Source organism: Helicoverpa armigera, chromosome 16, assembly GCF_030705265.1.
Source record: "Helicoverpa armigera isolate CAAS_96S chromosome 16, ASM3070526v1, whole genome shotgun sequence".
NCBI classification, from domain to species: Eukaryota; Metazoa; Arthropoda; class Insecta; order Lepidoptera; family Noctuidae; genus Helicoverpa; species Helicoverpa armigera.
Window position 1 is genome coordinate 3,687,430 of NC_087135.1, and position 12,639 is coordinate 3,700,068.

Genomic DNA, 12,639 nt, shown 5'->3' on the forward strand with positions numbered 1-12,639 from the left:
CTTCAGTCACACTACTTTACAAAACTTTAATGGGATACAGCGTCATGCATCGTCAGCCCGATAGTATATAATGTCTATAGTATAGACACAATTATGAATGAAAACCGTCACTGATATTTCCTTATCATTTTTTGAACCATAAACGTTTGCCATAAATGGAATTCATAGACTATCAATCATTTCATTCAGCACACTGATATCTAAATGAAATCTTACAACATTTAGGTTATACAAAAATAATCAGGAAATGATGACTCGAATGTTATTGGTAACACCCTGAATAACCACTTAGCATGACTTTGATTCCCGAGACTTAAAAGTTTTTCATGTTGGACTTTCAACCTTTGCTTTGTCAAATAAGTCAATTAGCTTATTCATCAACTAAGTAAACAGCATTATTTATTTTATAAATAATTGATATCTTATTTATTGTGATTAGGGAAACCCAAAGTTAATCCGTTATTAGGCTTGTATCAACTTGCTTACGAGGAATTAACCGAAATTACATGAATCTAAGTAAGTAAGTACCTATAGGTATACATATTTATCTGTCTTGTCTATTGTTCTTTTCTGAAGTTCCATTCTTTGAGCACAGGTACGTTACGAGTTCAAAGCATGTTTTCTATCGTCCTCTACTATGAGTGTACCTACACGTTTGAATCCAATTAATATCAAAATTAAACAAATCTTAGCTATGAAATTTGGGTCTGTCAAATACTTCTTGCCTTTCACATTTAGGCATAAAAATAAATAACCATATGTATGTAAATACCGACATGATAAATGGAATACATTTTAGGTATTGCAGCATTAGGTGGGTATTTTTATTAATTAAAAATAATAAGTGCTTTTGATAAATAAATGAAAAGGCGATAAAAACTGACAGATAATAAAAGAATGATGAATATTGTATTTTAGAACGATGATATGTGCTTTGTGAACAAAGTACACAACCGGATTTCAGTTAACTTTTATTAGAATGAAATCAGTGTATTTTAGGCCACTGTCTTACAACTTTTTTTCTTATCAGCCCAGCCTTTTCATGGTGAAAGAACAATGAGAAATAAGCTGATTTGAATTCGAGAATAATGAAACTGAAGTTTTAATAATTTCAATCTTTGTAAATAAAAATGAGTTGCATTTAGAGTACCCGAATACTGCAGACTTCAGATCAAAGAAATAGGCTATGTAGTCGGGCGACTATGTGTATTATTGTTCATATTATCAAAGTTTATTTCGCTATCTACCACGTATGTAGGTATAAACCACAACTCACACGATATTAGGTGTTTTATCAATAGTAATTGCTGACTTACGAGATTTGGCACTGATTTGTCAAGGTTTTAAATGGATTATGATAAAACCGTATCAACACGTATAAAATTCTGATTTATCAATAATTATAGCATTATAAATAAACAAGTTCTTAGTTGAAAGGCAATTTTATAACGATTTTTAATATTTTAGATGTCGGTAATTGAACAACTCTACTTACTGAGATTCAAGGATTACCTAGGTACAGCCTTTTCACACCGTCGGATTCTTCGAAGGATACCGTTTTTGCGATTACACTGGAAGCCGTCCCTAACACAGTTCGGAAAAGGCTAACCCGATGATTAGCGATTTTCCAATGTTGTACGGACCGACCGATGCCGCTGTTTTTCCAATCGGAAAATCCGGCAACGTGTTCCATATGTATTGGCTGAAGTTAATTTAAGATTTTTAGACATTGGACTCACACTCACAACATATACACTTTTAACATTAGGCTAGATATTCACAACTGTGTATGACAAGTAATTTGTGACGGTAGTATTATTTTTTATGATAGGTACCCTTTACGGAACGGCATAGTTATTTAGTGTTATTTTTATTTTAAAGCATTTTTCTTTCTTTCTTTACAAATATGTACCAGCTAAGTTTCCATCATAAGTAGGTTCAAAAAACTTAATACAATTTAATAACAAAAACAGAAAATTAAGTATCTGTACCTGATATACATTATAGGTACCCACCTAAGTTTCATTTGGGCATATACTTCATGGTCTGATGTCACCTTTAAACGTATTATATGGGTACTAGTTTATTTCTCAATCTTGCACAAAAATTAAAGTTAAATATTGTCATATTGTAATGTTTTTGATGAACAATTCATTATCTACGATTAATTAGTGACGTACGATTTATATCAGTTCGTTTGTGTATTATTTGTGTTATAAGAATTAAATTGTTCGATCTGATCATCATTTTGTATCATTATGTTAAAATATTATCAATACCATAAGTAATGTGATAAATATGGACCGTGCCCTTCTCCCTCATTCTCAGAGCCCTTTTCCCAACTATGTTGGGGTCGGCTTCCAGTCTAATTGGATGTAGCTGTTCCCATAGCCTGTCGCCACTTTATCCCTTTAATTATGTAATTCAATCCTCTTCATGCCTCATCTCACAAACAGAACTTTATGAGAGGAGGCCTATTCCCAGTAATTGGACGATAGAAAGGCTGATAAACCTGCATTGCAATAACATTATGCATTCACAAAACATAATTGATAATAAGTATTAGCGTGTAAGTTGTTAAAAGCTTGACATATTACTTTGGTATCAGCTGCTTCATCGACATGATAATAGAACACGATCGATACAATACTTTGAGGAACAAATAAATCATACTTAATGTATAGGTAATGGGTGGCTTGTGTTATTTATCAATGAATGGAAAGGTACAAAGAGAGAAGGGACAAGATCCGAGACACAACCTGCACTACCGACTTTAAAAGGTTCAAGTTATTTATTGGCAAGGCTTTTAATCAAACGCTAAAAAATCTGATAACTTCTAACTTCATCCTTAGACTCTGAAAATTTATATTTTTTACAAGACTCATTAAGTCACATTCAACCTTCTCCTGTACCTCATTTCTTGTAGATAACGTTGATCAGGACAACACAAACGCGTCTAAATACGAAAGCTGGTGATTTGAGCTACGCTACTGATCATTTGTTACCGCAATATGTAAAATTTTGAGATCTCATCCATTTTCCAGTATAAACAAAATAGGAAAAAGGAGCGTCTAATAAACATTATCATCATCATCAGTTCTCTGTAATGAATATTTGCATGTCATGTTTTCTGGGTTTTCTTAATGAAAATAAGGTAATGACAGACTTTACCAGCGATTGCGTTTACTATTGTAGAAGGAGATCGATAAAGTACCTATAGTTGGAAATACATTAGGTCATCTACATAAAATTGACATCAATAAGTGCAAGAATAATTGCAGTTGTGTGTGTAGGTACTTAGGTATAAGTCAAATAGGCTTCCAGGACAAAAACATATTTCGCACAATATCTAACGGTAGTCTGTCGCTCCCTTAAGCCGTGTACTCGATTAGATTACTATATTGTTAACGGACACCCACGATAACATTTATCAGTCTAAAATCATTACCGATTAAACTTACGTTTAATAGACAAAGTAATATAAAAGCAGCCTGTAACTGATTTCCTGTTCAAATTAGTAAACATGCATGTTCTTGTCTTATTTGGTTTGTCATTAATTATTTCTGCTTCTGCCTCCGTAGAAGTAAAAACAAATTATCACGATGCCGTAGGTATTCCTACTGCGAGCAAGATCTTGGCTGAAGAAGAAGCAATTTTAGCTAAAAATGTTGAGGACGAGAGGATTGTCGGAGGTGCTTTGGCTCCCGCTAACGCATATCCTTTCTTTGTGAGTTTCATTTGTTTTGTAAGAGCTATTACACCAATAATAAATCATGTTTATGCAACATCTTCTATTCTTTTTTAGGGAGGTTTGCTGATCAGTTTAATCGGTGGCCAAAATTCAGTATGTGGTTCCTCGCTGGTGTCCCACAACCGGTTGGTGACAGCTGCTCACTGCTGGTTCGATGGGCAGCGGCAGGCTTGGCAGTTCCTAGTGGTACTCGGCTCCAATTCGCTGGGCTTCGGAGGCACTCGTATACCCACCAGCCATGTCATCATGCACCCGCAGTATCATGTTCAGTCGTTGGAAAATGACGTCGCTACGATATACTTGCCCTACAGTATTATGCACAATGGTGAGAAAAGTACCTACTTATTGAAATGTTTAGACTTAAATCTTTTGCACGTGCATTAAGTTCTAAAAGTACAATTTCCACTTTCCAGCAAACATCCAACCTATTCGCCTGCCGAGCTTTGCAGAGCTCTCTGATCCGTTTGTAGGAAGATGGGCGGTCGCTGCTGGATTTGGAAAAACTACAGACCGTGAGTATAGTCATTATATCCAAGTTCCATGCCAAGGCATTTTGAAAAACGCGAACGTTCCTTAATATCCACACACGACATTAGTTTTTGTTAAAAACAGGCAAGTTCGCTGGTGATAGCGAAAATAAAATAATTTATCTTGAGAAACGGAGAGTTATAAGAACGCGGCGAAGAACTTTCTTTCATAAAACTTCATATTATCTGCAGACTAGTTCCTGCCAGCGGTTTCACCCGCATCCCGTGGGAACCTCTGCAGGAAATCGGATAAAAAGTAGCCTGTAGCTTTCCTCAATAAATGGGCTATCTAACACTGAAATAATAATTAAATATTGTGTTTCAGACCAACAAGGTGCTTCAACCACTGTCAACCACGTAGCTCTGCAGGTGATTAGCAATACTGCCTGCGCAGCTGTCTACACGACTAACTTCGTGAAGTCCAGCACCCTCTGCACCAACGGTTTTGGAGGAGTCGGCATTTGTGGTGGCGATTCTGGTGGTCCACTCACTCTGTACACCCAACAGGGACCGCTATTGGTAAGAACATTATTTATGGATCGAACTGAATCTGTGTTAATTGCTTGTACATTTCTAGTGTCTAAATAACTTTATCACGTGTGACATCCTGTGGTGAGATTTTGACCATCTAAATATCACCACAGAAAAACTATTTTTATGAGCTTTTCGAAGCATAGGCATTTTTTTCCGGTTGTTCAAAGGATCGTCATGTTTCAACCTATCATATTTTTAATTTGTTTCGACAGATTGGTGTGAGCTCCTTCACTGAGAGGAATAACTGCCAAGGCGGTAATCCATCAGGCTTCGCCCGGGTGACCAGCTTCCACAGTTTCATCAGCCAACACTTGTGAACAAACTATGTTGTGATATTAACCTTAAGCGTCAATAAAGTTATGAACCTATCTAAACATCTGCGGTCGCAAACAGGGACATATTATTGTGTTTTTAATATTATTCATCTTATACCTTATGAAAAACGTAGAGTAAAGTTATTTCAAGTTTAAACCTATAAAAATGTATGGATATTCGTTTGGTTGTACCTAAAAAGCTTTCGAAATGAATAAAACCCTACATTTTTCTTTAATGACATGTCTGATGATATTGCCGATTTTTTTTAATTTCCTCATGCGAACAGACGCCCTTGCAATTAATTTGAGAGCAGCCGCAGTTAAGACTATTACAATAATACTACAATTAACAAAATATACAACATCGCTCGATTAGTCCTACCGTCGTGATAAAATTAATCTGCCATTTAATTAAGCTTGATTAGATGAGATAGTAAACAGAAGGTATATAAGTCACCAATTTAACTCATTCACAATAGAAAATAGTTTTTTCATAATGCGTGCTATATTATTGTTGGGCTTGGGGTTGTTGGCTACGGCCTCAGCTTTAGTGGAAGTGAACACTGGTTACCACCAGGAAATCGGTATCCCCACTGCTGCGAAAATCAAGGAAAATGAAGAAAAACTTTTGGCTGAGAAAGATGAGAGGATTGTTGGAGGTGCTATCGCTCCGGCTAACGCTCACCCATACTTCGTGAGTAACAAACTACTAAGATGGATTTAAAATCTTTAAAATTGATTAACCTTTTGAAGTGTAAATAAAACAAGTCAATGATATACAATTCGATAAAAGTAGTTTGGTACATATGATCAAAAACTTTTCTTTTACTTAATCAAGTTTTGGATCAATATCGTTTACATCTACCTATACGTATTGCAATAAACTTCAATACAGAAGCTACTTCCGTAGTTAAAGATTACCTGAGGCCGACAATAGGCCAGGATGCAGTATTGTTATAATTATTGTTTCTGTTCAGGCTGGATTGTTGATCAGTTTGGTGGGCCAGTCTGGTAACTCAGTCTGCGGTTCTTCGCTTCTATCCGCCAACCGTTTGGTGACCGCCGCTCATTGCTGGACCGATGGTGTCAACCAAGCGTGGCAGTTCCTCGTCATCCTGGGCTCCAACCACCTGTACTCTGGTGGTACCCGCATCGCCACCACCAATGTCATCATGCACCCGCAGTATGTGCCCTCCACGCTCAACAATGATATTGCCATGATCCTGTTGCCGACTAGCGTATGGTTCACCAGTGAGTATGACCAAAATGTCACTCTTTTTGCCCTAAATATCATACAAGTAGAACATGATTTTATTGCTCCTTTAAAAAAGCGTTAGAGTTTTATCGTCAACCTAACCTAATAATAATATCAGTTATTAATTTATAAAAATGTGATCCATTACGCCAAATAATTCAGTGAAGCTTTCCTTACATATCGACGTCTCTGTCTCTTGTTATTTTGGTCTTGTCTCCGTTATACTGTGCTGTCATTTCTTTAATATTCATTTGTCATGCATTTTCAGGTAACATTCAGCCAATCGGCTTGCCTTCTGGTTGGGATCTGTGGGATCAGTTCGTTGGAAACTGGGCTGTTGCTGCTGGCTTCGGCAGAACTAGCGACCGTAAGTTAATATCTAAGTAATTGGAGCTGTTACCAAAACTTGAAGTTCTGGCCAGAAAGCACCATTTTGACTTTTATATATGAGGTATGTTCATTTAACATTCAACATTTAACATTTAATTGTTTTTCTTCCCGCAGAGCAAGTCGCCGCGTCTCAGATCGTAAGCCACGTGAGCTTGCAAGTGATCAGTGTCTTCCAGTGTCAGCTGTCCTTCGGCAATGTGTTCGTTCAGCAGAGCACTATCTGCACGAATGGTAATGGCGGTGTTGGCGTTTGCGGCGGAGACTCTGGCGGTCCCCTCACCCTTTACCGCAATGGTGTTCCCACTTTGGTGAGTAACAGAACAATAGTTTAACATCTGGGGACACGGTAGTTCCCATCAAGTCGAGTAGGTACATATATTATGTTATACTATATCGTATAGTAAAAGTAAACATATGACATCAAAGACTGAATGTAAGCCTGATAAGGAAATGCGAAAAAAAACTGTAAAAATTGTCTAAAAGTCAGCACTTTTTGAAGTGTAAATTTTACAAAAGACAGTCAGCAAAAACTTCACGATTTCCTGTGTTTTTGCTATGTGGGAACGAACTCCCCAGTCCCCAGTAGGTAACACAGTTCTATTTGAACGGTTTGAAGAACCCAAATACACGAAGTAAAAATTTTCGAATGTTGAATGTAAATGGAATCTAATGTCACTTTTTCAGATTGGTGTCAGTTCCTTCGTAGCCAGAGCCGGCTGTCAGCTCGGACATCCTTCTGCCTTCGCGCGAGTCACCAGCTTCATCAACTTCATCCAACAGTACATGTAATTCATACTAGGAGGATTGCGATTTATATAAAAGAAAATATTTTATCTGCAACTTTACCTACTTTCCAAAATAAAATTTTGGTAGGTATACGGACTTTTTATTTTCCTTTTTCAATTTAACTTTAACTACACCTACCTACAACGACAACATGATTTGTTTTCGGCACTGATTTGAAGGGGTAGATATAAACAGCAGTTTTGGTAAGTTAAAAACTATAAATGCCACTGAACGTGCCTAAGTTCAGCAGTTAAAACAAAAATGAGTAGTAAAAAAAAAGAAGTCGGTTACAAACCTACAAACATACAGGTGAAGCTAATAAAAAGCGTGTAATAATAAAATAGATCAGTGAAAATATAATCGAGCAGGGAAATAACTGAATAACCAGTGGTGGTGTGGTGGTTGGTAGACCACCGTATGGCTATACCAAAGGACCGTAGTGGGTGCTGGAAAACAAATTGGTCAGTGATAACCGAACCGGGACACAGTATGAGTGAAGCTAGGTAGTGGGTGAAAGAAAAGGGACTTACATGTGCTGGATGGTGGAGGCGCACGTTGATGCAGGCCTGCGGTGCTGTTTCCCCTACGCGTAGGTACACTATCGCATACACTGGTAGGTAGGTATATACCGTACGGTCGCGGAAAAATGCAATGTAAGAAAAAATGCGTTCGGAAATTAAAAAATCTTGCGTGAGTAACCTGTAAAAATTGCTATTACTAGGTACGTGCGGGTAGTAATAAATCTGAATTTGTTGGTACGACATTTCATTCTAAGTAATTCTATGAACAATGTGGTAAAATAACATAAGAAAATAATAGAATTAAATGGCTTTTTCCTTGACTGAAGGCCTTTAAAGTAAATAGACGGGTCTTCTCGATCGTCATGGGTGGTTTATGAAGTAAAAACCTAATAGATAATCTACTACAACCAAGTCAAAACTGACGTTTAATACTCATTTGTAGACGAACCGTTGCGTTGGTCCTAGTTAAATAGTCCCCCGATCCCCCGATTTATTTATAGCCATTTTATACGATATAAATAAAAACTAACCATGTATAATATTTTTTTTATTTTTAGTCCTAAATCCTTTCTACTCTGACCAGTCTGACCGCGCACCGCAGGCACTATACAGGGTTACTGGTAAGTAGACCGCATCCTTTCAGGAGGTGATAGTATAGGTCAATACGGACAAATTTGACCCTGGGATACACTGGGCAAAAGTTGACCCGTTTCAAGATAATCGAATTTCAAGATCTTTTCTTTACAAGTCGTCTAGGTACACGAATACATTTTTATTATTAGTTAAAAGTCTCGTTTTTGCGGATTTTTGGGTGTTTTGTGCCTTTTTGGATAGCTAGATAAATGTAGATGTTTTTTAAGTATTCTGCACAAAAAAATGAAGAGTAATATTTTTGAGAAAATAACTACTAAAAAAGTAATTGCTGTTCGCTATAATTTCCTCTGTGATTTGTACAGTTTTATGGTTTGTTATTATGAAGTGATTCATCTTCTATCCAAAAACACACAAAAATCCACAAAAACGAGACTTTTGACTAATAATGAAAATTTATACGTGTACCTAGACGACTGATCTTGAAATTCGATTATCTTGAAACGGGTCAACTTTTGCCCAGTGTATCCCAGGGACAAATTTGTCCGTATTGACCTATACTATCACCTCCTGAAAGGATGCGGTCTACTTACCAGTAACCCTGTATATCATTAAAATAACATGGAACCTACAATAGAACCTACAATAAATGATCTCTATAAAAATGGCAGATTTGTCTTTCGATTTCGGGTGTCACTGCTCCCTATGATCTGCCGAACTATTTATCGAACTGCTTATTCCGTTATTTTTACGGGTCATTCAATAATTGGACTGCTCAATTATTTTTAGAACTGACACTGCATAATAAAATAACCGACCAATCGTTTTTTATTACTGTCGATGTTTTACCGTCACATTAATTAAATTAAATTAACAATCTCTTTAGCTTTATAATATTAGTATGGATTAGTGTGATAAAAAAGGATTGGTTATTTTGAATATCGATTTCCTCAATCTGTTCTTATCTATACATATAATAAAATGATAGGAAAGTCAAAACTGTACATTGAATATTTTTTTAAAAGAATACTTGGGGGGTGATCTATTATCGATTCTGAACCCAAATATATAGTTTTTAGAATTTTTGTCTGTTTGTCTGTTTGTCTGTTTGTCTGTATGTCTGTTTGTCTGTTTGTCTGTATGTTTGGTCTCACTGAACTCGAAAAGTACTGCATAGATTTAAATCAAATTTTGCATGAATATTACCTGGGGGCCGGTTCAACATATAGGATATATATTATCACGCTATCACCTACGGGGGATGAGCAATGAACGATAATTTCTGTTAACGTTTCTGCAACAGCGGGTGCAACAATGACACATATTTGAATGTTGAACTTTGTAAGTTTATCGGCCTATTATCAATCTTTACATAGAAAATAACGCTTTTATAAGTAACTTGAACAAAAAACTGAATTTAAAGAAATGATATCCTAAAATTATAGATGAAGAAAATCATGCAGAAACAGATGTGCCATAAAACTGGTAGTAGGTAAAATATCAATTAATACAGACTTCACTTTGTCATGGTATGTTCTTACTTTCAAGAAAAATTAAATGACAACGTGTGTATTTCGCTACTATAAAAACACTACAAGAAATATCAGCGCATCATCAGGGACATTTTTATAATTCTTTTACCATTAGAAAGCTACATTATCTGCGAGTAACATAGGGTATATTTTATCCCGGTGCGGGCAGTAGTTCCCATGGGAAGCGGCACCCACGTCCCGAAGAAATTATGAACTTCCCCACATTCTTAAAAAGTCTACATATGTTGTTCTGACATAATATAAGCTATACCTCTCATAAATATGAATATCCATTCATTTCATCCAATAACAAACATGCATCACACTGAAAGCGCATTGCGAGTCTACGATTTTATTATTATAAAAAACATTGTAATTAATATTCAAACATCCTTAAAAATAAGTTCCTGGTTTTAATATATTACATTATTTCACTTACATATAAATAGAAGGTCCTTATTAATATACTTTTTGAGTAATGAAGAATGTAGGCAAAATACGACTGAAAACATTGTGTCACTTCTAAAACTAACATCAATGGGAATAACTACCTGTCACAATACGTCAACAAGATGTCAACAGAAGACAAGAGTTCGTTCGTTCTGAAAACGTACAAATTACGCGTCGCAGGAAAGAGACTTACTTGCTTTCAACTTCTGATCACAAATCATCGAGCTAAGAATTATATCACAAATACACCGTTTACAATTACGAACAGTCACAGTCAGACCCACGGACTGAGTCTAAAAAAACACCTTTTATATAGCTACGTTTATATCATTTATATTATTCAGTTACAAAGACAGAATTACTATCAAACGTGTTTTCGCTAAATGTTCTATTAGTTTTTGCAAACATACATTCCCAACTCTGATCTCATGGAGGTGGCGCCCGGTGTCACCACTGTGCGGACTGTGCGACCTATCGCACCCGGCCCCGGTTTAAACCATGATCTGGAGCGAGAAGAAATGGGATGACAAAGAATGAGGCGGCGGAGCGACTGAAAATTCCCAACTCTCATCTCAGCCACTGCGGTAAGACACCAAGAAAACCGGATGTCGAGAGACGACTCCCGGCCACCGTAGGCGTGAGCGATTAGTTTTGAGTGGGTCATCGCCCTTCCGGCTTCTGGGAGACCCGTTATTTCACGCGCCCCTCAAGGAGATTCAGCAAACCCCTGTGAGGCCCACACTATCGCTTCATAGAGCTCTGATTTTCTCGAGGCGATCAAGTCAGTTCTGGTCTGTTCGCTCATCAGATCTTTGAAAGCGGTTCGATGATAATATACTGTTGTCCTGTTTACCTACGTGTGACATATAATATGGTATTTAAACGTCCTCCGCAAGAGAGCGAACGTTTGTGCTATTTATAAAGACGAAATTTTACCGTTGTGCAGTAGTGACGCACAGTATACACAGCACTTATGTTTCTTCTGATCTGCTGGCTCCACCAAGAAATGACAAATTGCGAGCGTACATTTTGAAAATCTTGGAAGAACTGCAGGCTTCAAGTGCCAACACACGAATTGGACTTACTCTCTCGGACGTATACTTTACCTGATCGTGAACTAATGCAAACATTTCGGTGGAATTCTAACATAACATAGTGAGTGAGTGCACAGAAAATCCCTGAAATGCAAGTAGTGAAACTATGCGCTTGCCTGATGACTCAGTCATCATCCATCCAGCTATTCCTCAATTGTGTGGGTTTTTGCTTCCAGTCAAACCGAATCTTTTTGAGTACCAATGTTTACTTGGAGTGCCTATCTGATCTCTTCAACCCAGTGAACTAGACACCGCGTTATCCATGGTAAGTCAAACTGTTTGACAGACTTTCTGGCTCCTGATTTGTCGCAGCTGCTGCAGAAAATGTACAAATGACAACTTTGTCAGACCTTTGTTTTATGTGAGAATTACGTAATAATTTTCCAAATCGGTTGACTAGATCCAGAGATTTCCTCAACGTCACAAACTTTACTTCTTTTGTTTAGATAAATAGTCACACATCGTCGACACCACCTTGATTGATCAACCCGTGCTGCTGCTAAGTGGTAATCCTAATTATATTGTTATGTAAAAGAATACACCTACGCTACGGCATAAGTAGTATTTTGACAATTCCAAATTGCCCACGCAGACGAAGTCGCGGGCAACAGCTAGTAGGTAATAGGTATACAGATACTTACCTACCTATGCACCTGTACAATGTTATGAAATATATTGAAAGCTGCACGAGTGCTTTGTTATGATGACATTACTGAAATTACAAGGATTATTTCCTTCTTTACATTATGTAAAATCACATAATTCGATCGAGCCACATGAACAAATTACGTAGCATACACGAGCAGCATTAAAAATTTAAGACCTTTAAAGATTTAATTAGTTTTGGTCAGGTAAAACATTTTTGTAAGATTAATCATTAAAAAAAATCATTTG

The 12,639-nt window shown here is 36.9% G+C and overlaps 2 protein-coding genes across 2 annotated transcripts; both read left to right on the top strand.

The window, feature by feature from the left end:
* The first annotated feature begins 3,495 nt into the window (after positions 1-3,495).
* Positions 3,496-5,212, top strand: LOC110384533 (collagenase). The gene is made up of 5 exons (XM_021345843.3): positions 3,496-3,727; positions 3,806-4,076; positions 4,165-4,263; positions 4,604-4,797; positions 5,025-5,212. Exons 1-5 carry the CDS (start codon positions 3,524-3,526, stop codon positions 5,127-5,129), a joined length of 873 nt encoding a protein of 290 aa, XP_021201518.3. The 5' UTR covers positions 3,496-3,523; the 3' UTR covers positions 5,130-5,212.
* Positions 5,213-5,591: 379 nt separating this feature from the next.
* Positions 5,592-7,647, top strand: LOC110384530 (brachyurin). Its single transcript, XM_021345841.3, has 5 exons — positions 5,592-5,820; positions 6,104-6,377; positions 6,650-6,748; positions 6,886-7,079; positions 7,456-7,647. The coding sequence occupies exons 1-5, from the start codon at positions 5,623-5,625 to the stop codon at positions 7,558-7,560; spliced, it is 870 nt and encodes a 289-aa protein (XP_021201516.3). The 5' UTR covers positions 5,592-5,622; the 3' UTR covers positions 7,561-7,647.
* The last annotated feature ends 4,992 nt before the right edge of the window (positions 7,648-12,639 follow it).

Coding starts and splice junctions, on each gene's coding strand:
- LOC110384530 (XM_021345841.3), top strand. CDS start 5,623: ATGCGTGCTATATTATTGTTGGGCTTGGGGTTGTTGGCTACGGCCTCA. Junction 6,378..6,649: donor GACTAGCGTATGGTTCACCA/GTGAGTATGACC, acceptor ATGCATTTTCAG/GTAACATTCAGCCAATCGGC. Junction 7,080..7,455: donor GCAATGGTGTTCCCACTTTG/GTGAGTAACAGA, acceptor TCACTTTTTCAG/ATTGGTGTCAGTTCCTTCGT.
- LOC110384533 (XM_021345843.3), top strand. CDS start 3,524: ATGCATGTTCTTGTCTTATTTGGTTTGTCATTAATTATTTCTGCTTCT. Junction 3,728..3,805: donor CTAACGCATATCCTTTCTTT/GTGAGTTTCATT, acceptor ATTCTTTTTTAG/GGAGGTTTGCTGATCAGTTT. Junction 4,264..4,603: donor ATTTGGAAAAACTACAGACC/GTGAGTATAGTC, acceptor ATTGTGTTTCAG/ACCAACAAGGTGCTTCAACC.